The sequence below is a fragment of the Lontra canadensis genome, unplaced genomic scaffold (genome assembly GCF_010015895.1).
Source record: "Lontra canadensis isolate GAN:19392208 unplaced genomic scaffold, GSC_riverotter_1.0 scaffold3, whole genome shotgun sequence".
Lineage (NCBI taxonomy): Eukaryota > Metazoa > Chordata > Mammalia > Carnivora > Mustelidae > Lontra > Lontra canadensis.
Genome location: NW_022630997.1, coordinates 41,735,921 through 41,760,171, shown reverse-complemented (window position 1 = coordinate 41,760,171; position 24,251 = coordinate 41,735,921). Strand labels below are relative to the sequence as shown.

Below are 24,251 nucleotides of genomic sequence, written 5' to 3'. Positions count from 1 at the left end.
CTTGCAGAGGTAGAACGTGGCCATGTGACTGACAAACCGGTTGCCAGTTGGGGCGGCCATTTTTGAGGCGGGCACCAGCCTCATGCCCCACAAGCCGGGAACAAGGGGAACCTTGTTACCAAGACTTAAGATGGCCACCGCGCCCGCTAGCCACTCCGCTAGCCAGCGCGCCAGGGAGCGGACACGAGACACGCGGCCGGCTGCCTCGCCCGGAGGCGCCCGGGGCTCATCTCCGGCCTCCGGCGGTGGGCGGAGCGCCCGCCCCCTCCCGGCGCGGCCAATCAGCACGTGGGGCCGGTTCGGCGGGGGCCGCTGGCGTGCGGGGTGTGTGAGGACGCGCTCCCGGTCGCCGAGTGCCCGAGCCGAGGAGCAGTTGCCGTGGTACCTGCTGCTGCTGCTGCCGGTGCGGACGCAGAGCATCTGAGGCGAGCGCTGGTGCGTGGGGCAGGAAAGTGAAGCCATGACGTCCATCAGGTAATGAGAGAGGGCGGCAGCCTAAAGTACTCGCCTACTGGGCGTTAGCCTCCTGACTGCTGAGAACTGTCGCCCCTTCTCTTGAGTGGTCTGCAGCCTCCCCGTGGCTCGGGTCCCCCTTAGGTTGGAGGTTCTCTCTGCACTTTTTATGTGGTCATTGCTGCTCTCAGAAGTTTTTGGGTCTCTGGCACATGGCGGAGCCCAATAACTAGCCGTACCGGTGAGGTGACCCCCGCCCAGATTCCAGGGTGTGAAGCTTGCTTGTGTGTGTAGTGGATTTCTCATGAGGAAAAAAATAAATAAATAAATAAATAAATGCAGCTACCTTTCCCTCCCAGGGGTGACCCAGCGCCTGAGGAAATGTGACGTGGACCATGTGTGGCCATGCCTGCATGTCATGCCTTCTGACAACTTCGTTGGTGGCCATGAGCAGACCAGCATATTTGGCTCTGCTCTGATGTAGATACGTACCCCCTAAGTTGCGAAATTGTGTGTGTTCCTAAAATGTTTGCTTCTGACTGGAGTTAATATTCTGGTTCCCAAAGGTACCATCTGTTTACCTACTTTTATTTGAGAGTCACAAGTGAAATGATTTTTGTGGGATAGAGGTATAAAGCGAGAGCAAAAAAACAGGAGACTTACCCCAATTGCTTTCCCAAAGTTGTGAAGGTTTGGTTTTTTGTTTGTTTTTGTTTTGTTAATGGTAAGAGCTTAATGGGCCGCTCCACCTTCTGCAGGTAGCATTGACAGAATGTTGAACTATGCTAATACGACTCTTTAAAAAAGAGATAAATTGCTTTATTTACCCAGTGTTCTGAACTGCCTCTTTCAAAGTAGACCTTGGTGTTCATTGTCCCAGGGAAAGGGAGGCTCTAAAACAAATTGGAAGAGAATAAAATAAATTAATTTTTGGTCCGTGAGCGTCCAACATTCTAAGCCCTGATGATATTTCAGTGCTAATTTTGACTGTATAATATTCAAGAGTTGACTTGGGAATGTAATCCTCAGGTAAGATAAGATGCAACTGTGCTGAACTTGGATACAGTTTCTTAAATTATATAATTTTATACTAACATAGACAAAGAGTACTTACCTCATTATGCAGAAGGAGAAATCAGGTGCTAAAACTTGGAGACCGACCTGGAAAGGATTCACAGTAAATTATATTGGGACATAAGAGTCTAGCTTTTAATGCCAAGAAAGTTTTCGAATGAATTAACATTATGCTGTCAAACCAAGTTAATATCCCCTCACCTCATTCCCATACATGCAGCCTGCCGCTAATTAGGAGTGTGGGTTAGATACTTTCTATGTTAAGAATCAGTTCTTAATGTGGACTCAGTTTTAATTGACCATTGTCTTCCTGGTTGCTCTTCAGTGGAGAAACACAAGTCTAAAGCCTCGGTTGCTAGCAAGTGATGGCTGTTTTAATGTAGGGGTTGAACGGCCATTGTGTTCAAGACTGAAGTAAAGGTTGACACCTGCCTTATTCGACTTGTGGGAAGATTGATATTTGCTAATAGTTAAATTTTATGGTTGTTTCTTCAGATGTTAGTTTGTATTTTACATAGTCTTGAATTATAGTGATGACCCCCAAATTTTTTTATTTTTTTAAAGATTTTAATTATTTACTTGGCAGAGAGAGAAAAGAGAGGGTGTGTGGGCAAAAGCAGGCAGAGGGAGAGGGAGAAGCAGGCCCCCTGCTGAGCAGGGAGCACAATGGGAGACTCTATCCCAGGACCCTGGGATCATGACCTGAGCTGAAGGCACTCTGGCTCCCCCCAAATTTTTGATATGTTATCTAAACCAGATACCACATTTACACCTGAGGAAACAGACCAATAAAAGTTGAGTGCCTTGTGCGAAATCATTTAGTAGTAGTTAGGAATTGAATCCAGACATCCATGATGTAGTGTACTGCATGATGCTTCTATAGAAACAATATCTTTAACTTAAATTTCCTGAAAAAGCTGCTTCTATGGACTAAAATTGTCAAGTATCATGAGAAACAATTATAGCAACTCTTCTGCTTTGCTCTAGTTCTCTAAGGAATTTGATAACTTAAAACTTAGGTTCACGAGTAGGCAGGGAGACTGAAGTTGAAGCAACTCTCTATAAGTGGTGGCAGTGTTGAATGAGTCGATAATCCTACAGAAAGCAGCTACTTTCCACTGAGGACTGCCTTCAGTGAATTTTGTCAGTTTTAGTTTTCACAGACCTGCTGTTAGGCTTGCTCCCATTTTGTGCCAAGTCTAACAGTAGCCCAAAGATCGGTATTAATTAACCAGCTTTTACTGGTGATGAGAGTGATCAAGATCACAAAATTATTCAAATCTGATTTTACATCCAGTGTTGTTTTTTACACCGCACTTAAAATAATTGTTGCTAAATATAGTAATGTGTGTCTTTTCAATGACAGAATATAAGATTGGAAACCAGACTAGTGGTCAGCATGCCAGGGTTCTGAGTCATTTTTCTTGAATTAACTGATTTTCCTTTTCTTTTTTCTCTGGACATTTGTTTAATGAAATACTCAGTGATGATGATGCTAATGTGTATCCCACAGTGTTGTTGGATAGGTATGAAAGTGCTTTTAAGTTTTAGGACATTTTGTAAATGCAGTGTTCTCTCATTAAAGCAATTTGAATCTCTTAGAGACTGTTGTCTGAAAAAAAGTTTCAATTTTAATTTTTTTAATGTCTTTTTTTTTTTAATTTTATTTGTTTATTTGGCAGAGAGAGAGCACAAGTAGGCAGAGAGGCAGGCAGAGAGAAAGGGGGAAGGAGGCTCCCCGCTGAGCAGAGAGCAGAGAGACCCACATGGATCCCAGGACCTTGAGACCCTGAGCTGAGCAGAGAGACCCGCATCGATCCCAGGACCTTGAGACCCTGATCTGAGCCGAAGGCAGAGTTTTAAACCATTGAGCCACCCAGGCGCCCCTAAATTTTAGATTTTTAAATTGGAAGCAAACTTACCTGATTCTCTCGTTTTACATTTCAAGAAACTGAAGCCAAGAGAAACTGCGATTTAAGCTCAAGCAAACAGTTGCAGATCTTTAACTAGAATTCAGATCTCTAGACACCTGGTTCAATGCCCTTTACAAATTAACATTCAACTATTAGGAATTCATAAATAATTATTTAAATCAAAAGCATTTAAAAAAATCTAAGATCTTTGAATGAATTTGGCTGGCGATAACTGTCTTTTCGACTTGTTTTTTGTATTCTACTCTGCTACATCATTACTGATGAGTCTAAATTTATAGCCTCTAAAACCAATAATCCTTGAAGAATAACTTTTGTTTTTTGTTAAATATATCAGATTCCAACTGGTCTTTATTCGGGATATGATAAAGCATATTTGATAAGTTGATGGTTTTGTCATTTTAACTAGCCCAATAGGAAAGTTGATAATGAGTTAAATTCAGGAGACATTGAAAGATGTACCGTGTTTGGCCTAGATGAGAATCTTAAAGGGCACCTGGGTCGTTCAGTCAGTCAAGCGTCCACCTTTGGCTCAGGTCATGATCTGGGGTTCCCTGGATCAAGTCCCTGCTTTGGGCTCCCTGCTCAGTGGGGAGTCTGCTACTCCCTCTGCCCCTCTCTGCCTGCTTCTGCTTTCTCTCTCACTCTCTCTCTCTCAATTAAATAAGGAAAAAAATCTTAAAAAAAAAGAGAAATCTTAGAGGGCATTTTACCCTTTTCCTTTCTCTGTACTGGACCTTGAGGCTCAAAGTGAAGGGTATGTCCTAGTTAGGCAGTGGTAGAGCTTAAGATAGAACTTAGGCCTTCTGACTCCTACTTTATGTACTTTACACTGAGCAACACTGTTTCAAAATACTGCTGTGAATATTGCCTTGTTTTCCTAACATCAATGCCTAGACTGGTTTTGGACATTGCTTTAGAGCTTGATTTTGTGCCAGGGAAGACTAGGAAAATTAGGTAGGGAGACAGAGTGTTTGCTATAGAGCTAAGGAACCCTATTCTTTGTCCTGTCCAGACAGGTTAGATTTGGTCTATTCTGGGGCTTGACATGACTGTGGCCTACATGATGATTCTGGAACTACTTTTGTGGGTTAGGCCTACATTGGAAAATTTATGTGGGCTGTGAGTTGGGTCCTAGGGTATTTTTCTTCTAACACTCAAGACTTTTGAGATGCGTCCAATAAGATCTGCCAAGCCACTCAGATGGCGAACATTCATATGGAGAGTAAAATGTGGCTAAGATCGAAGCTGCCTTGCTTTGTTGAGTTAGTTTCTTTGGAACCTTTAAATAGAATTTTCAGACTCCTTGCAGGACCTGTGTCTTTTATAAGAATTGTGAATTTCAGATTACTATGCAAACTTTTTTATGCTATGGGACTTCTTAGGCAAATGAGCTTTTAAAATAAAATTGTTTCATTTATGAAATATACTGAAGAACAAAAACAAATCCTTTTCGTATAGAACTGTGCAGTGTTGTCAGTTGTTAATGCTCATATTTGTAAATAGGTCATCTTTGTTTGAAAAAGCATGTAAGGCCTCCTAACTACAAATCTTTGCAGCCACAGTATTGCTACATTAAGAACTGTCAGAGATAAAAGGGAACCAAAATGATTGCCTAGACTGTTGGAATGTTAACCCTTTCCTCTAACATTGGTTAACAATCTTGTTTCTTTAGCTCTTCATGCCTACTCCTTTTTAAATGGTTACTTAAAAAATACTATAATTGGGACACCTGGGTGGCTCAGTCATTAGGTGTTTGCCTTCAGCTCAGGTCATGATCCCAGGGTCCTGGGATCGAGCCCCTGCATCAGGATCCGTGCTTGGCAAGAAGCCTGCTTCTCCCTTTCCCACTCCCCCTGCTTGTATTCCCTCTCTAGCTGTGTCTCTGTCAAATAAATAAACAAAATCTGAAAAAATAAAAAAATTAAAAAATAAAAAATACTATAATAAAACATAAATATGGGTTTTTATTTTCAAATATCAAGACTAGCTTATAAATAGGATGACCATATGTCCCAGTTTGCCCAGGACAATCCTAGATCATGCTAGTTATCCTGGCATAATTATTAATAGTCCTTCCTTTATTCTCAAAAGTGTCCTATTTGGGTAATAAATTATCTGGTCATCTACTTATACACTGTAAAAATTCTGTTGTAGTAGATTTGAAATAGGACCATAAGATAATGGAATATTAGCCTATATTTTGTCTGGGTTTGGGTATTTTTCATTGGTCAGACATTTTTATTGTACTGAGAGTTCTAGATGTCCAGATACAGTATATAAAACATGATTTGAAGTTGGGACTCATTTATTTGTTGTCTGACTTTTGGCAGGTTATAAAACCTTTCTGAACTTCTTATTTCTGTTAGAGATAATTGCAATATCTACCCTATGGGGTTATTGTGAGGCTTTAAAGACAATGATGTAAAAAAAGACAGTAATATATAAAAATGTTTAAACTACAAATTATAAGTATTAGTCATTTCCCATATGTGTTTCTAAAATTGAATTTAAAATGAACAATTTTGTTGGAGTGCCTGGCTGGCTCAGTCAGAAGAACATGCCACTCTTGATCTCTGGGTCATGAGGTAATGACCAGGTTGCGTGTAGAGATAACTAAAAAGATTAAATAAAATGGAACAATTTTGTCTAGTTTAAGGGAACTTACTATTTAACAGAGCATAGACTACCTTTTAGAAGTGTTTTACTGTTAATGGGAAGCAGGAAATTAATAGTAGTTGAAGCTATATATGGAGATTTTGAGGGGGGCTGAAATTTCAACATTATTTGTATGTTGAAAAGAATAATCCTTTAGGAAGCAGAGAAATAGATAATGCTGGACAGAGTGAAGAGGGGTTTTTTGTTTTGTTTTCTTGGGAGGGGTTCAAAGAGAAATTTATTACTTGGGATGCTTGGGTGCTCACTTGGTTAAGTGTCTCCCTTTGGCTCAGGTCATGAACCCGGGGTCCTGGGATCGAGTTCCGCGTGCAGCTCTTTGCTCAGCATGCTCTGCCTGCTGCACCCCCTGCTTGTGCTCTCTCCGACAAACAAGTAAAATTAAAAAAAGAGAGAGAGAGAGAGAGAGAGAAGATTTACTGCGTAAATTAGTGTCTCATTAGTGTGAAAGACTGTAAATTTTTTTTATCAAAAAAAAAAAGCTTTATTAAATAAGTTACCGTATCAGAGATAATTTTCTTGAGTATGCAAGAAGGCATATTCAGAATACAAATACAAGAATTGGCCTTACAGAGCCTAAGGGACACAAATATTTCCTTTGTCTATCCATTTAGCTAGTGAAAAGAAATGCCAGTGATACAATTATGTAGAGTAAAATCACAGATCCTAAGTTCACTGAATTTTGAATATGAATATATATTCATATATTTATTTATTTGTATAAACACAACTCAGGTCAATATATAAAACATGGTCATTTCCCCTGCCTCTTTTCAATCAGTTCTACTCCCCGTCCTATCCAGGCAACCATTTTCTGACTTCTGTTGGTAGATACTGGTTTGCCTGTTGTAGGACTTCATATACATGGAATTCTGTGGTAAGCACTATTTGTGTCTATTTACTTTTATCTGATTACTTTTGTTCAGTAACAATTTGGAGAGTCATCCATTTTGATGTGTATATCAGTTTGTTCGTTTTCATTGCTAAGTAATATTCCATTATACAGAGATAGTAACAGTTATCCTATTGGTGGACTTTGGGTTGTTTCTAATTTTTGGTTACTATAAATAAGGTTGCTATGAACTTTTTTTTAAAGTCTTTTGTCTTTTGTAAACACCTAGGTGTGGAAATTGCTGTATCCTAGGATAGATGTCTGTTTAACTTTAGAACTTTTAACCACTGAACTTTTTCAAAGTGGAAAACTGAGCACATTCCACATTCCTACTGTTAGTGTTATAAAACTACCAGTTATTCCATATTTTTTCTTTATTTTAAATGTTGGTTTTTTTTTTTTTAAAGATTTTATTTACTTATTTGACAGACAGAGATCACAAGTAGGCGGAGAGGCAGGCAGAGAGAGAGAGAGGAGGAAGCAGGCTCCCTGCTGAGTAGAGAGCCCAGTGTGAGGCTTGATCCCAGGACCCCGGGATCATGACCCGAGCTGAAGGCAGAAGCTTTAGCCCACTGAGCCACCCAGATGCCCCATATTTTTTCTTTTTTTTTAACGATTTTATTTATTTATTTGAGAGAGAGAAAGCACGAGCTGGGGGGAAGGGAGAAGCAGACTCCCTGCTGAGCATGGAGCCAAATACGGGGCTCTATCCCAGGACCCTGGGATCATGACCTGAGTTGAAGGCAGACATTTAACCAACGAGCCACCCAGGTACCTCAGGCCTTTTTTAATTTAGCCATTCTGGTGGATTTGTAGTTATATTTTATGGTTTTAGTTTTTAATTCCTTGATGACTAATGATATTGTGATTATATACCCATTGCTTATCTTTTCTTTTGAACTGTCAGTTCAAGTCTTTTACCTGTAGTTTGATTGGATTTTTTTTGTTACTGATTTGTAGTTCTCTTTATATTCTGGACACAAGTTATTTGTCAGATTTTACACATATGCACTCTCTCTCTCTCTCTCTCTCTCTCTCACATACACACTTGGATATGTAACAGATGTTTTCTCCTCACTTTGAGCCCTGTCTTACCATTTTAGTGTCTTTCAGAATCAGAAATTTTAAATTTTGATGCAGTCAAATTAATAGATTTGATTTATTTTATGATTATTATCTATTTTGTTCTTAGAAATCTTCAGATCTTTCCTTATTGCTGTCACAAAATTAAGTAACTATTCCATTAAATGTTTTCTTCTAGAAGTTTTATAGTTTTAGCTTTCACATTTACATCTATGATCTGTCTTAAACTATATTCTTGCTATGGTGTAAGAGTTTCTTGAAAGAGTCCTCCATCAATTGATTAGATTGGTATAGGTTTTTTCCAGAACTATTTCAATCCATTGATCTATTTATATATTGTTATGCCAATACCACACTTTTTTTTTTTTAAAGATTTTATTGACTTATTTGGCAGAGAGAGAGAGCACAAGCAGCGGGAGTGGCAGGCAGAGAGAGAGGGACAAACAGACTCCCTGCAGAGCAGAGGTAGCCCCATGTAGGACTTGATCACAGGACCCCAGGATCATGACCTGAGCTGAAGGCAGTTGCTTAACCAACTGGGCCACCCAGGAGCCCCCATACCTCACTGTCTTAATGTAGTTTTGTATTTGTTGTTTCTTTAATTTTTTTTCTAGAATAGAGTAATAAAGCCTGGAATGGGCCTGGAATGTTTTGGGTAAAAGGGTAGAAGATTAAAAAGTTTTTTTTTTTTTTTTTTTTTTTTTTTTTTTTAAGATTGATTGATTTTAAAGAGAGAGAGGGAGAGAAAGAGAGCATGCAGGCATGTGAGCAGGGGTGAGGGGCAGAGGGAGAGGGAGAGAAAGAGAAAGAGTCCTGAAGCAGACTTGCTGCTGAGCTCAGAAACCAACATGGTGGCTCAATCCCAGGACCCTGAGATCATGACCTGAGCTGAAATCCATAGCTAGCTTCTTTGACTGAGTCACCCATGTACCCCAATTTCTGCACATTCTTGCCAATACTTGTTATGGTCTCCCAGTCTTTGCTGAAAGGCTCTGCTTGCAGAAGCATATGTTTAATGCTCAGGCAGGAATACAACTCTGCCATAACCTTTATTTCCTGTTTGTGCTGAGGCTTATGGCTCAGAGATGATTGCTTAGGACCTTTCAGGTGTTGAGCATGCCACAGTTCTGGGCACATGTACATGGCCTTCTAGATTCTCAGGAATATTTAGAACTTTTCAGAACCCTTTATGGATATCTCATGCCCCCACTTTTCCATTTAAGTTTTTTGGTTAGTTTCTTGTTTGTACCAACTGCCTCAGAAGCTGGGATGTTAAACAATTGCAGTTGATTGTTTTTGACAAATTCCCCTGGGGAAAAGGCTCTTAGAGCTGGGCAAGCTCTGAGTCGGGTTAAAAAATAAGCCTCAGGAATGGGTTTTTTCATGGAACTGCCTGCGAGCTCAGATAATAGCAGTTATCTGGAAATAGGGCTTTGAAAGAGCTCCAGTCCTCTTCTGACCCCTCCAGTAGCTGCTATGCTCCTGGTTTTCACTGTGTGTGTGTGTGTGTGTGTGTGTAGGCTTTTGAGAGTTATATAAATGGAATCATAGGGTATGTAACACATAGATATGGCTTTTATTTTCACTTGGCCTGTGACTTTGAGATATTTCCAAATTGTATCATAGTTCATTTTTGTTCTTATTCCATGTTCATCTATTGTATTGATGTACCATAGTTTTTTTACCTACTAACTTGTTGGAGGACATTTGGTCATTTCCAATTCTTTTTTTTTTTTTTACTTTTACAGATGAAACTGTTGTGAACATTTGTGTACAGGTTTCTGTGTAAACTTAAGTTTTCATTTTGCTAGGATAAATGTCCAATAGTGTGATTCCTTCCTTATTTTGTGTTTTACCAATTACCAAAGGAGGGGTGTTAAGACTGTGCATTTGTCTTATTTGTTTCTCTCAAGTTTTTTCCCTTAGTGTTTTGAAACCATTTATTTTCTTTTCTTGATGAAATTAGTTATTTGTATGAAATCCTTTTTATATGGTGCCACTCCTTGTTTTAATCTACCTTGTCTATACAGCATGGGGAATAAAATTGATGGTATTGTAGTAGCATTGTAGGATGACAGATGGTAGCTACACTTGTGGTGAGCATAACATAATGTATAGAGTTGTTGAATCACTGTTTTGTATACCTAAAACTAATATAACATTGCATGTCAGCTATACTTTAATAAAGTCTATAAATATAGCCACTGCAATTTTCTTATAATTAGTGTTTTCATAGAATATCTTTCTATTCAGTATTTTATTTTCAAACTCTCTGTGCTTTTATATTTAAAGGCATCTCTAGTAAATTATGTCAAATTTGTTTTTGTTTTTAAATATTTTGGCTATTTATTTAGAGAGAGCACATGCAAGTTGGGGGAAGGGCAGAGAAAAGGAAGAGAGAGAATCCCAAGCAGATCCTGCCCTGAGCATGGAACCTGTTCTGGGGCTCAATTTCACGACCCTAAAATCACCATCATGCCAAAAGTCAAGAGTCAGACGCCCAACCAGCTGAGCCCTCTAGGTGCCCCCATTTAATTTGTTTTTTAATCCAGTGTGACAGTCTTCATCTTTTAATTGGCGTGTTTAATCCATTTACATTTAATATAATTACTAATATGGCTGGATTTTAGTGTACCTCCTTTTGTTTTCCATTTACCCTTTATGTTGTTTTGTCTTCCCTGCCTTTTTTTCTAAGTTGAGTATATTGTAGTTTTTCATTTTATATCCTCTATTGGATATTGTATTATTGTTTAGTGATTGCTCTAGGGAGTGCAACATTCCTTTTTCACTTCTCACAACCTATCTTGAATTAGTGTTTTGTCGTTTCACTCTTTTAAAATATTTATCAAAGACCTTACAGAATCTAGGGGGAAAGAATGGATAAAACTGGGGGAGGACAGACAGCAGTACCTAACACAGAGCTCCAGAAGCTATCATCCATACTGTGTACATCACCCACTGGAGTTGTGTAGGGGACAACTTGTGCACCTTTACATGGGAACTTTTGGGTATGAGTTAGGCAGAGAAGATTATCTGAAAGAGGTGTCATATGAGATGTAAACAAAATGGTGCCTGGTCTATGGCCAAAAACTATGATACCTCTTATGTTTACCTGTTTAATGTATACCTGTTTATTGTTAACCTGTTTATCGTGAAGTATAAAGCCAATGGAAGACGCATAGGGCAAGTACAATGTGTGGGTTTTTCAACACCACCAAGCAATTAATCTCAATTCTGATACTATCTACATGGAGATAGTGTTAGATCCCACAAGTTAGGGCTCAGTCCCACAAGACTGTCCCCTCCCACAGTTCAGATTCCAATCTGTACTTATTTTTATTTTATTTTAAAAAATATTTATTTATTTATTTATTTTAGAGCATTTGCTGTATGCGAATGGGGGGAGGAGCAGAGGGGGAGGGAGGGAGGACAAATTTCTAGAAGACTCCATGCTATGTATGGAGTCCTATGCGGGGCTTGATCTCATGACCCTGACATCATGACCTGAGCTGAAACCAAGAGTTGGACATTTAACTAAGTGAGCCACCCAGGTGCCCCTATTATTTGTACTTCGGACCAACCAGTTATATAGTTAAGAGATTGCCGTGACCCCTCCTTGGGTTCAATAATTTGGCAGGGTGGCTCACAGAACTTAGAGAAGCATTTTATTTACTGGATTACGGTTTATTATTGTCAGATCACAAAACTAGAACATTTGGTAATGAGTTTGATGTCCTTTACTCAAGGGAAAATTCCATGAATTCAGGGAGTACAGTGCCTTACAAGCAATGGAGTACTCCTCCCAAGGGATTTTGGCAAGAGTGTGTTTTATAGAGTGTTAAAAGGGGCAACTTGGGAATGGTGTGATTGACTAGGGTTGCATATCTGACCTTATTTAGAAAGATCAAGGAACAAGCAAGTAAGTATAGAGTTGGCTGGTGTTAGGGGAATAGCTGACTGGATATACTACATTTCTGGTCAATTGGACCAGTTATAGGAACACAAAAGTTTAGTTTGCTGATGAGGCACTTGGGCAGGAGCTGGCTTTATAATAAAAATGAATTACAAAATAAAGCCGATTCACAAAATCAAATACAACAATTTATATCTGTTAATATTAGAAAAGAAATATGAGATTGGAATCAACAAAATAACTAACCTACGTGTATTTAGAAGTCCAAAGAGGGTATAGATTTTAGGCGAAGCTTAATTGGTCCAACTTCATTAATGACCTAGTTTCTTTATGTTTTTCCATTCTGCCCTCTGTGATGTCAGATTTATCCCAAGGTAGCCCATCTGGGAACCTTGAGGTACTTAAGGTGCTAGTACCTCCTGCATTTATATCTCCTAGGAAGGAAGATAGTTTGTATGTGAGCACTCCTAGAAAAAAATCTTGGAGTCCGTTTTTATTTGACTGGCTTAGGTTATATGTCCATCTCTGATCAATAAATGTAGAGAAATACATTGTGCAGATTGGTTTAGGCTTTGCTGTGCCTCAAGGTTAAACCAGTCAGACTCTTACACTGGAGTGGATCAGTTTCACCCAGATCTCTTGAAGGAGGAAATTTGCGGTGAAAGTAGGAAAATGACAAGGAATAGGTGACAAGCACACAATTCTAGTTTATTATGAGAATGACTTCAAATGACGTTAACTGAATTGTAGTATTATTTGGCAATAACAAGGCAAAAGTTGTCATGTATTTATATGACATATAAATATAATTTTTTTTAAAGGTTTTATTTATTTGACAGAGATCACAAGCAGGCAGAGAGGCAGGCAGAGAGAGAGAGGAAGGGAAGCAGGCTCCCTCCTGAGCAGAGGGCCCGACATGGGGCTCGATCCCAGGACCCTGAGACCATGACCCGAGCCGAAAGCAGAGACCCAACCCACTGAGCCACCCAGGTGCCCCAGACATATAAATATAATTTATATTTACATTTATAAGTTGGTTCTTTATATATATATATATTTGTAAGAAGAACAAGGTTTTTCCCCATCATTATTCTTTTTTTTAAAAGATTATATTTATTTATTTGAGAGAGAGAGAGCATGAATGGGGGGAGGTTGCAGAGGCAGACTTTACGCTTAGCAGGGAGCCTGGACATAGGGCTGGATCCCAGGACCCTGGGATCATGACCTGAGCCGAAGGCAGATGCTTAACCGACTGAGCCACCCAGGTGCTCCTCCCCATCATTATTCTTAATAATATATAAAAATTTACTTCCAGTCTTAAGTTTGAGTGATTCAGTCCCAGCATATTCTTGTTCTTTGCGTAAAAGTTTTCTTGTCCATTTGCATTCAGGGGAAAAATGTTTTGCTGGACAAATAGGTTTAGGAATATAAGTTTAAACAGGGTTCTGTGATTCAGTGTACTCATCTTTTTTCCCATACTAATTTGACTGTAGAAACCTTAGGACCTGGAGACCTCGGTGGCTCAGTCGGTTAAGCATGTGCCTTCGGCTCAGGTCATGATCCCAGGGTCCTGGGATCAAGTCCCATATCAGGCTCCTTGATCAGGAGGAAGCCTGCCTCTCTCTCTGCCTGCTGCTCCCCCTGCTTGTGTGTGTGCACACATGCTCTCTCTTTCTCTCTCTAATATATAAATAAAATCTTAAAAAAAAAAAAAGAAACCTTAGGCCCAGAGAGAGTTCACTGACTTATTAATACTATACTACATTCTCAAATGGAATGCAATGAACTTAGAAATGCAGGAGATGTTCAGAGGATTGAGTTTTGAAAAAGAAATGTCACAATTAATAGTCCTTAAAACCAAGAGGGGACAAGTCGAGGTGGAGAGATTGACATGAAGGTAGCAAGATACTTTGTGGTGTTAGAAATGTGCCATATTTTGATTCTGGTGGTATTTGATGACTGTTTACATTGACTCAAACACTAAAAAATTAAAAAGGCTGTATTTTAAAAAGAGCCAAGGAATCCAGTAACACCCCATATTTTTTTTTTTTAAAATCAAGTTCTAGGAGTTTTTATTGTTTGAGTAACAATACATAAATCGGAGAAGTTTCTTTCTTTTTTTTTTTTTTAAGATTTTATTTATTTATTTGATAGAGATCACAAGTAGGCAGAGAGGCAGGCATAGAGAGAGAGGAGGAAGCAGGCGCCCTGCTGAGCAGAGAGCCTGATGCAGGGCTCATCCCAGGACCCTGCCCCGAAGGCAGAGGCTTTAACCCCTGAGCCACCCAGGCACCCCAATCAGAGAAGTTTCTAATAAAATGATTATCAAGTTTTATTGTATCTGCCTGCTGATCCTTTATCTCCTAAGCAGTTATTTTCTTTTTATATTAAATTTTTATTCTGACTATAAATACAACTTAAATCTGAATAAATGTATTTTCTTTTCACTCTTTTCACTCTTCCCCATTCAGCTTTAAAAAGAAAAAAAGGGACAAATAACATTGTATATTCAGCTATAGTTGCCCAATCTGTAGTTTTATTTACTTATTTTTTAAAGATTTTTATGTATTTATTTGAGAAAGTGGGAGAGAGCACGAGCCGGGGCAAGGGACAGAGGGAGAGGGAAAAGAAGACTGTCTGCTGAGCAGGAAGCCCGATACTGGGCCCAGTCCCAGAACCCTGGGATCGTCATCTGAGTAGAAGGCAGACGCTTAACCAACTGAGCCACCCAGGCGCCCCCAATCTGTGGTTTTAATAGAATACTATAATTTAGTCTTCTAAATCATGATAGACTATAATCATAGGTTATATCCCATTCTCTTATACTCTGGAGTACTAGTCCTGTTGATATGACTGATCTCCAAATGGTGAAGATGGTAACTGCTTTGGAGGCAACTGGAAGAGATCTAAAGCAACCTGGAGATCAGTGTGAAGTTACACAGAAGCAAATTTTGTTGAAAAACCTAGAAGAATTCCTCTCATCAAGGCTGACCCAACCATGGCCACTGGTCCATTTCTTGCTGTCAGTTGGGCTTCTCTCCGTTTAAGGCATCACTTGTGGTGGGATTCTAGCTTTCGCTTGGTTTTGACCTATACTGTAATCATTGTGAAAAGAGACTTCTTCAAAGTCTATTAAATGTAATTGAAAATTACACCATTTTTGATACCCATTGAGCCGGTCTCACCACAGTCATTCCCAGTTTGTCAAGTATAGGACTCTTGGCTGGACTCCTGTAGGACTTTCTGCAACCTCCCCAATAACTTTTGGTAGTTGGGTATCTTACTAGCTAGAAAGAGTTAATTATCTGTCGTGTTTGTTGAGTATAGTACTTTGTTATGATAGACCTTTTTTTTTTTTTTTTTTTTTTAAGATTTTAACCATCTATTTGACAGACAGAGACCACAAGCAGGCAGAGAGACAGAGGAAGGGAAGCAGGATCTGGGCCCGATCCCAGGACCCTGAGACCATGACCTGAGCCGAAGGCAGAGGCCCCAACCCACTGAGCCACCCAGGCACCCCGATAAACCTTTTTTTGATCTTTTTAAAAAAAATTTATTTGACAGAGATCACAAGTAGGCAGAGACAGCAGAGAGAGAGGAGGAAGCACGCTCCTTACTGAGTAGAAAGCCCGATGTGGGACTCGATTCCAGGACCCTAGGATCATGATCTGAGCCGAAGGTAGAGGCTTTAACCCGCTGAGCCACCCAGGCGCCCCTGTTATGACAGATCTTTTAAAAAAAATTGAAATTGATTAGCTGTTGAATATTACAAAAAAAGATCACAGGACCTGGTTTCCTCTATTACTTAATCCAATTTAAAAGTCACCATCCTTTCTAAATGGCTTTTAATAGCCCTAAAATGTTTCCTGAAATATAAAAGGCAAAGGTTTAATAAACTAGTATGTTGGGTTTATTTTCAAGGTAAAATGAAGATATTTATTTTTATATTTGTATGCATTTTATACATCAGCTTTCAGAAGTATTTAACTTATGTTTGCATTTGTGTGTGTGTGTTTGTGGTTTTTTTTTTAGTGAAAATATTCTCTTTGGAATGGGAAATCCTCTTCTTGACATCACTGCTGTAGTGGATAAAGATTTCCTTGCTAAGTAAGTATTAAATTCTTCATTTATACTATGTGAAATTTATTTATTTATTTTTTAAGATTTTATTTCTTTATTTGACAGAGAGAGCACAGGCAGGGGGAGCAATAGGAAGAAGGTGAGGGAGAAGCAATCTTCCTGCTGAACAGGAAGTCCGATTGGAGCTTGATCCCAGGACCCTGGGATCATGACCCGAGTTGAAGGCAGATGCTTAGCTGATTGAGCCACCCAGGTGCCCCATTATATGAAACTTATATCTAAAGAAAAACTAGTGAAAGCTAGGGACTCCAGAACCTTCAACTGGAGGTAAACTCAGGAAATTTAAACTCCATTAATAGCAAGTTGCGCTATCATTATTTATTGAATAATTGACTATAATTTTCCCTGGGAAAACTTGAGGTACATTTGTTCAATCCTATTGCTGGTTTCACTTGAAATTTATTTTTTATTCTGTGCAAGGAAGAAGTATATATGATTTACCTAATGATTTAATTCCCAAATTTTTAGATTGCTGTCAGTGAACTACATCTGTCATGGTACTATAACATAAATGGGAGAAGAAATAGGATTAGAAAAGACAAGAAGAATATGCAGGACATAATTCAGAGGCCAGGAATCTATATTATTTCTCCCTTAATAGTAACTTTTGGTGTTTTTAACTTGGCCGAGAAATCAGTTTGTGTTTCTTTTTCTGGCTGTCTGACACCATTTGGAAAAAATTGAGTAGTAAAAAAAGGATTAATAATGAAAAAGCAAGTTCTGTGCCCAAGGGCAACCACTTTTAAAAAAATGAGGTAAAGTTCACTTAAAATTCATAATTTAAAAAATTTTAAAGTGTGTAATTTAGTAACTGCCAGTACATTTGCTGTGTTGTGCAGTCGTCACCTCTATATAATTCCGGGACATTTTCATCACCCCAAAAAGAAAACTGTACGCAATTTCACTACCCCTGCCTGCCCTTCCCCATCTCTGCCTTGTTCCCTGGTCTCCTGGGAACTACCAATCTAGTTTCTGTTTCTGTGGATTTGCTTATTCTGGACATTTTATTTCATATAAATGGAAACATACAGTATGTGACATTTTGTGTCTGTCTTATTTCACTTAGCATGATGTTTTTCAGGGTTCATCAGAGATGTTGGCATGTATCAGTAATTTATTCCTTTTATGGCAGAATGATATTCCATTGTATGTATATATGTACATACATACATACATACAAATTTTATCCTTTAATCGATTGTCGGACACTTAGGTTGTTTCCTTTTTTGGCTATTGTGAATCAAGCGTCTGTGAACATTTGTGTATGAGTTTTATCTGGACGTATGTTTTTATTTCTCTAAGATATATACGTTGGAGTAGAATTGCTGAGTATGGTAGTTCTTTGTTCAACTTTTTTAGGAAATACCTAACTTTTCTACACTGGTTGCACCCTTTTGTGTTTCTACTAGTGTCATAGGAGAACTCCATTTTCTTGCCAAAACTGGTTCTGTTCTTTCCTTAATTCATTCATTTATTTTTAAAGTTTTTATTTTGGGGGGATGCCTGGCTGGCTTGGTCAATGGAGCCTATGACTCTTGATCTCTGGGTTCTAAGTTTAAGCCCCACGTTGGATGTAGAGACTACTTAAAGGATAAAATCTTTTTTGATAGTTTCCCTTGATGCACAAAAGTTTGCCTTTTTTTTCTTTTGTTGCTTGTGGTTTTGCTCTCGTATCTGAGAATTCATTCTAAATCCAAAGTCACAGAGATTCATGAGTATGTTTAACACTGAAGTTTAGGTGTTTGATCTGTCTTGAGTTAATTTTTGTGTAAGATGCCTGTTACAGATTCAGTTGATTCTTTTGCATGTGGAAATCTGGTTGTCCCAGCATCAATTTCTTGAAGAGACTCTTCTTTTTCCCTTTGAATGCTCTTGGTACTCCTGATGAGAATCAATTGCACATAGACTTATGGATTAATTTCTGGATGCCCAGTTCTATTCCATTGATCTGTGTGTCTGTCCTATAGGCCATACCACATTGTCTTGATTATTATAGCATTGCATTAAATTTTGAAGTAGTTAGGTTAGGGAAAAGCCTATTAGTAAATAACATAGCACTTAATGGTGAAAGGCTGAATGATTTCCCCTAAGATTAGGAACAATTCAAGGATGTTGATTCTTACCACTTCAAAGTGTATACAGTGGTCCTAAAGATCCTAATTGGGCCAATCAGGCAAAAAGAAAGAAAAGACATGTAGAGTAATGAAATCTATAGAAAAGCTACTACTAAATTTAAGAGTTATTGTAAAGCTAATACTTTTCAGTAATCAATTTTACAGCAAAAATTTTATAATCGAATTTACAGTAATCAAAATGGTGATACCACCATAAAGATATTATAGACATAGAATTGAAAATCTGGAAAAAGACCCACATGCAAAGGGACAAGTGATTTTTGACAAATGTGCCAGGCAGTTGAGAAAGGATTGTCTCTTGAAGACCTGGTGCTGGAACAATTGAATATCCACATGCAAAAAAAAAAAAACCCAACTTGGATCCATATTTTGCACCATATATAAAATTAACTGGTAAAACTAAATGTCAAACTTAAAACTGTAAAACTTCTGGATGATAACACAGGAGAAAATCTTTCTGTTTTAAGCCGTGATTTCTTATATATGACACCAGGAGCATGTTCTATAAAAGAAAAATTGATGGTTTGGACTTCATCAAAATGAAAAATTTCTGCTATTGGAAAAGCACTGTTAAAAGAATGAAAGGACAAACCACAGGCTGGGAGAAAATCATTGCAAAGCTTATGTCTCACAAAGGACCAAGGATCAGAACATAGAAAGAACTCTCAAAACTCAATCAGAAAAGAAACAACCAAATTAAAAAATGTACAAAAGACATTCACCAAGGATATATAGATGACAAGTAAGCTAATGAAAGGATACTCAACCTCTTTTGCTATAGGGAAATGCAAATTAAAGCTGTGATGAAATACTACCACACATTTATTAGAATGACTAAATTTTAAAATTGAACATACTAAATGTTGACCAGGATGTAGAGGAACTGAAACCTTCTCCTCATAGGAATGTAAAATGCTGCACTGAGTTTAATAGTCTTAAAAAGTTAAATGTACGTCAACTATTTGATCCAGTTCTTAGGTATTCTGTTCTTAGGTATTTATCCAACAGAAGTGACAGCATATGTCCATATAGAAACTTACTCACTAATGTTCATGGTAACTCTGTTTTTAACAGCTACAATCTGGATATTACCTAAATATCAGAAGGTGAATCATTAACCTGATCGTTCAACCAAACAGTGGAATACTAGTCAGAAATGAAAAAGGAATGGAATATTGACTGGATGAAGCTCAGAATAGTTGTGTTCATTGAAAGAAGCCTGACAAAAAAGAATACATACTGTATGATTCCATTTATATGAGATTATAGAAAATGCGATTTAATATGTAGTGATAGAGAAACATCATTTGTTTCATATGCATGGGACAGGGTGTGGTAGAACATGGGAAGCAGAGATTATAAGGGGACAGGAGGTAGCTTTTAGGGGTATGTTCATTATCTTTATTATGTGATGATTTCATGAGTATAAATATGTATCAAAATTTATCAAATTGAACACTTAAAATATGTACAGTGTATTATATGTCAGTTATATCTCAAAGCTTTATAAATAAAACAATAATATAAAAATAAAATCAATTGAACATGAATTCATGAGCTTGAAGTTAGAGCTCCTTCATTTGCTTAGTGTGGGATGTTTTGTTCAGGAAATCAACTTATTAATGGTTGCTATTTAAAGAAATAAAATGGCATATAAAAAGAAAAATAAAAGCAGTAAGAAATCTGAAATTTTATGACATGTGGTAACCAGTGGTACTATTTTGATAAACATGCCTCCAGACATCTCTTAGGCATATGTAACCTAGAGGTATGTTTTTGTGTTTATGGGATAATACTATGTATAGTCTTAGGTAATTTGCTTTTTTCTTACTGTACTATATTTTGGATATTTGTTTTTATTTACTTATTGTTTTTAGATTTTTTATTTTTTTTTAAGTTATCTCTACACCCAGCATGGGACTTGAACTCACAACTCTGAGATCAAGAATTGCATCCTCCACTAATTTAGCCAGCCAGGGGGCCCTGGATATGTTTTTTTAAAAGCTCACGCAAATGTGAACAGATTGTGATCTGGCAGCTGTGTGTTGATACTACAGGGAGCTCAAGTAGCTTCTTTGTTTCATTAGCAGTGGATCCTGAATGGCCAGTTGAAGCTTAATATTTTTATTTTGGGAGGGTTTTTATTTTTAAACTTTATTTTTGAATTAGTGCTTAGAGATAAAAAAACAAGTTTTTGGACCCTAATCACAAACGTAAAGACTTCCTATTCTTACCTCCCTGATCATTTTTTTCCAAAATATATTTTGAAAGTGTTGCTTATTATTTCAGTAGACTATGTTTAATTTACATTTCAGACCATGTTTAGTTAAGTATTTTTTATATTGGAATTGTGTAAATAGATTTTCCAGGAATAGGTACGAAGCAAATGAAATAAATATATATTTATTAGTATTTTACACTATGAAAATGAGTTAACCATAAACATTTTATGGGTAAAATATGTTTTCTTATTCTGATTTTTAAGAAAACTTCCTGGCCTTTTCAATTAAAAAAAAAAAATACTTATCAATGTACAACTAGAGTTACTTAAAAAGTGACCTAGTACTGAAGGTTTTTAAGGAGTCGTGTTAGTCCTTTGTTCCATCTTCTATCTCTCTCCTTGCTTTTTCCCTATCCCCATAAGTGCCATTTTCCCAAAAGAAACCCATTTTTAATTCCGTTAGCTGTTTTTTCCTGGTATCTGGTTGTTTCTAAATAATACAGTAATACTGTATGTGATTTTGATAAGGATGGTTGATTGGAGAGGCAAATGATAAACGTCTCTTTAATGTAGGGAAAGGATACAAGATCATGATTCCATTAGCATGGTTTACAGAACTCAGCATTCTGCTGGAGGGGCACATTTGATCAAGTTCCTGTGCGGGAAGATAACCTAATGTTCCTGATGATACTGGAGAGGATTTCCTCTGGCTGTCTGAGAATTTTGCTTTTGCCATTTTTACCAGGATTTTTATAATCTCTTGATGTTTAATTATTGAAGAGTCTCTGATTACTTACCTCCTTGCTGACCAGGTTCTAGTAATTGGTAAAAACTGGTATACATCTGAATGTTTACTGTGACACTATATGAATTAAAGGTTAATTTCTCATGCAAGCCATCTGTCTAACAGTCTAAGCTTAGGGACTGTTTGGGGTCTATATTACTAGGTATTTCTTGAGTTTATCATTTTTATTTATTTATTAAAAATTAAAAAAAAATTTTAAAAACTCTACCCCCAAGGTGGGTTTCAATCACATGACGCTGAGATAAGGGTTGCATGTTCTACCTACCATCTTAGCCAGCTAGAACCCCCTTGGATTTGTCAGTTTTAGATATTGTGAATTAACTTGCCTGTTGTGATGGCTTATGAAAGCTCTAGCTTTCTTTCACCTACCACCATTTCCTCTTTATCTTAGCCATGTTGTTAAATTATGTTAAAACAAATCAGTAATCATTTGAACAAAGTTGTGGACCGTGATTACTTAAAAAACTTTTGTTTTTCTTCCCGTTACTTATTGTGTCTTGTATTTATTTGCACCACTTTTTGTATGCTTACTGAAATTTTCAAACCACTCTCTTAAATCTGCCACATGCCTGTTAACCTTCCCCCTCCTCCTCCCACTCCTCATTCCTCAAAATCAGTAAGTCTGTCAACCTCTTTTCTCCGATGAACCTCCCTTTTAGAGTTCTCCCTCTTTGTGACCCAAACTGAACTGGTTGTGGTATTGCCTTTTTTTTTTTTTTTTAAAACAGGAGTTTTCCTTGAACTTCGCTGAGTCTGCTTGTTTTGGATCTCTTGTTTTCTAAACCTCACATCGTCTTAATTGATTTCCTGTGTGTGTGTATGTGTAGCCTAGCCTCGGTAGCTTCCTAAGAGAAAGAGTGCATAACCAGGGAGGGAGACAAGCAAAAGAGACTCTTAATCTCAGGAAACAAACTGAGGGTTGCTGGGGGAGGGGAGAGAGATAGGGTGGTTGGGTTATGGACATTGAGGAGGGTATGTGCTATGGTGAGTGCTGTGAATTGTATAAGACTGATAATTCACAGACCTGTACCCCTGAAGCAAATAATACATTATATGTTAATTAAGAAAAAAGAACAGGTAAAAGGAAAAAGAGTACATGAGTACACATGTAGTACATTTTTTTTTAATCCTTGCATATGTGTGATGATCTTTAAAAAATTTTTTCCTTCACACCCTGTTGATTGGTTAGATAGGGTTTTCCTTGTGAATTTTGAAGGCATGTACCATTGTCTGCCAGAGCATCAAATGCATCTCCTTACTTTGTCGATCACCAGTCTTTTTCTCTGTGGAAACTTTTTGCATTGTTGTTTTATTTTGTTTTCTTGCTGTTAGTAAATTATTATTATGTAACATTTTATTCTTGTATTATGGGTGTAGCTTTTTTCCTGCCTAAGCATATTATTTAGAGATGGTTTTATTTGTTTTTAAAGGTTTATCTTCTGTTTTCAGCTTTAACTCAGTTTTTTTGTGGATTCCTCTTTTCTGATTGTTTATTGTAGTCTTTCCCCTTCACAATGGAGACTTTCCTCCAATATTAGGTGATCTTTGGCCATCTGTTCATATTTAAGGGTAAGACATTAAAAAAGTTCATTCTATTTATTTGTATAGGAATAAGAAAAAATATGGAAGGATATGTTGTAAACAATAACAATTGTGGGAGGGTAGATTGGATAGGGTATGTACATATATTTCAACATTCTGTACAGTTCAAGATTTTTATAACAATTCTGAATTGTTTTTTATTTTATTTTTTAAAAAGATATTTATTTATTTATTTGACAGAGATCACAAGTAGGCAGAGAGTCAGGAAGGGGGTGGGGGAGCAGGCTCCCCACTGAGCAGAGAGCCCTATGCAGGGCTCGATCCCAGGACCCTGAGATCATGACCTGATTGAAGGCAGAGGCTTAACTCACTGAGCCACCCAGGAGCCCGAATTGTTTTTTATAATTTTTTGAAAAAGCATTTGGGGTCATGGGTGGCTCAGTTGGCTAAGCATCCAGCTTCAGCTCAGGTCATGATCTCAGGTCCTGGGATTGGTAGGCTCCCATCCCAGGGCTGAGTCTGCTTGTCCGACTCTTCCCCCTGCTTGTACTCTCTCTCTCAAATAAATCTTAAAAAAAACAAATTTAATAAAGTTATTTATTGCTGTGTAACATGTTACCCCCAAAGTTGGCTTCTTAAAGTAACACACATTTAGTATCTCTCATAGTTTCTGAGGGTCTGGAATTTGAGAGTATGGCGCAGCTGGGTGGTTCTTCCTTAGTCTCTGATCAAGTTGTAGTCAGTCTCTTGGCCAGGGTGGCAGTCATTTCAGGGCTTCACTGTGGCTGGAGCATTTGCTTCCCACCTGCCTCGTTATTGGCTGGCCTCAGTTTCTTAAGAGCTTTTGAACTGAGGGCCTCAGTTCCTCATCTCATGGGCCAACACATGATTTGAGAGAGAGAATCATTTTCCCTAGTTAGAAGCTAGTCTCTTTTATAACCTAATCTTAGAAATGATGTGATAATCACTTTTGCTATTGGTCATACAGACCAAACCTGGTATAATGGATATTAGAAACAAGAAGCAGGAATCCTTGGTGGGGGAGGGGCAGGCAAAGGACACACTGTGATAATCAGCCTCAAGATGGCTCCCAGTTATCCCCTCCTCCTGGTATTCCCTTGAGTAGTCTCCTCCCACACTGTACCAGGGCTGAGCCATTAAGGAATGGCATACAGCAGAGGTGTGAGGATACGCTACTTGATAGATTAGGTTGTAAAAGACCTTGGTTTCCATCTTGGGTGTTCTCTGACTTGTTTGTATGCACACTTTTCTCTTTCTATCTTTTGGATTGCTTATTCTGGGGGAAGCTAGCTGCCCTGTCTTCACAGTCAGGCATCCTATGGAGAGACCCACGTGGCTGGAGATAAGAGGCTTCCGCTCTACAGC

At 38.1% G+C, this 24,251-nt stretch overlaps 1 protein-coding gene across 3 annotated transcripts in view; it reads left to right on the top strand.

Moving 5' to 3' along the window:
* Positions 1–24,251, top strand: part of ADK (adenosine kinase) — a 517,994-nt gene that overhangs the window by 22,853 nt on the left and 470,890 nt on the right. The window contains exons 1-2 of one of the 3 annotated variants that reach the window (XM_032839712.1): positions 339–474; positions 16,055–16,129. The exons of 1 other annotated variant lie outside the window; for it this stretch is intronic. In XM_032839712.1, coding sequence (XP_032695603.1) covers positions 461–474; positions 16,055–16,129 — 89 coding nt within the window. In that variant the 5' untranslated portion in view covers positions 339–460. Of the gene's footprint in view, positions 1–338; positions 475–16,054; positions 16,130–24,251 lie in introns of those variants that run through there. One more of the 3 variants, XM_032839711.1, reaches the window with a different exon arrangement.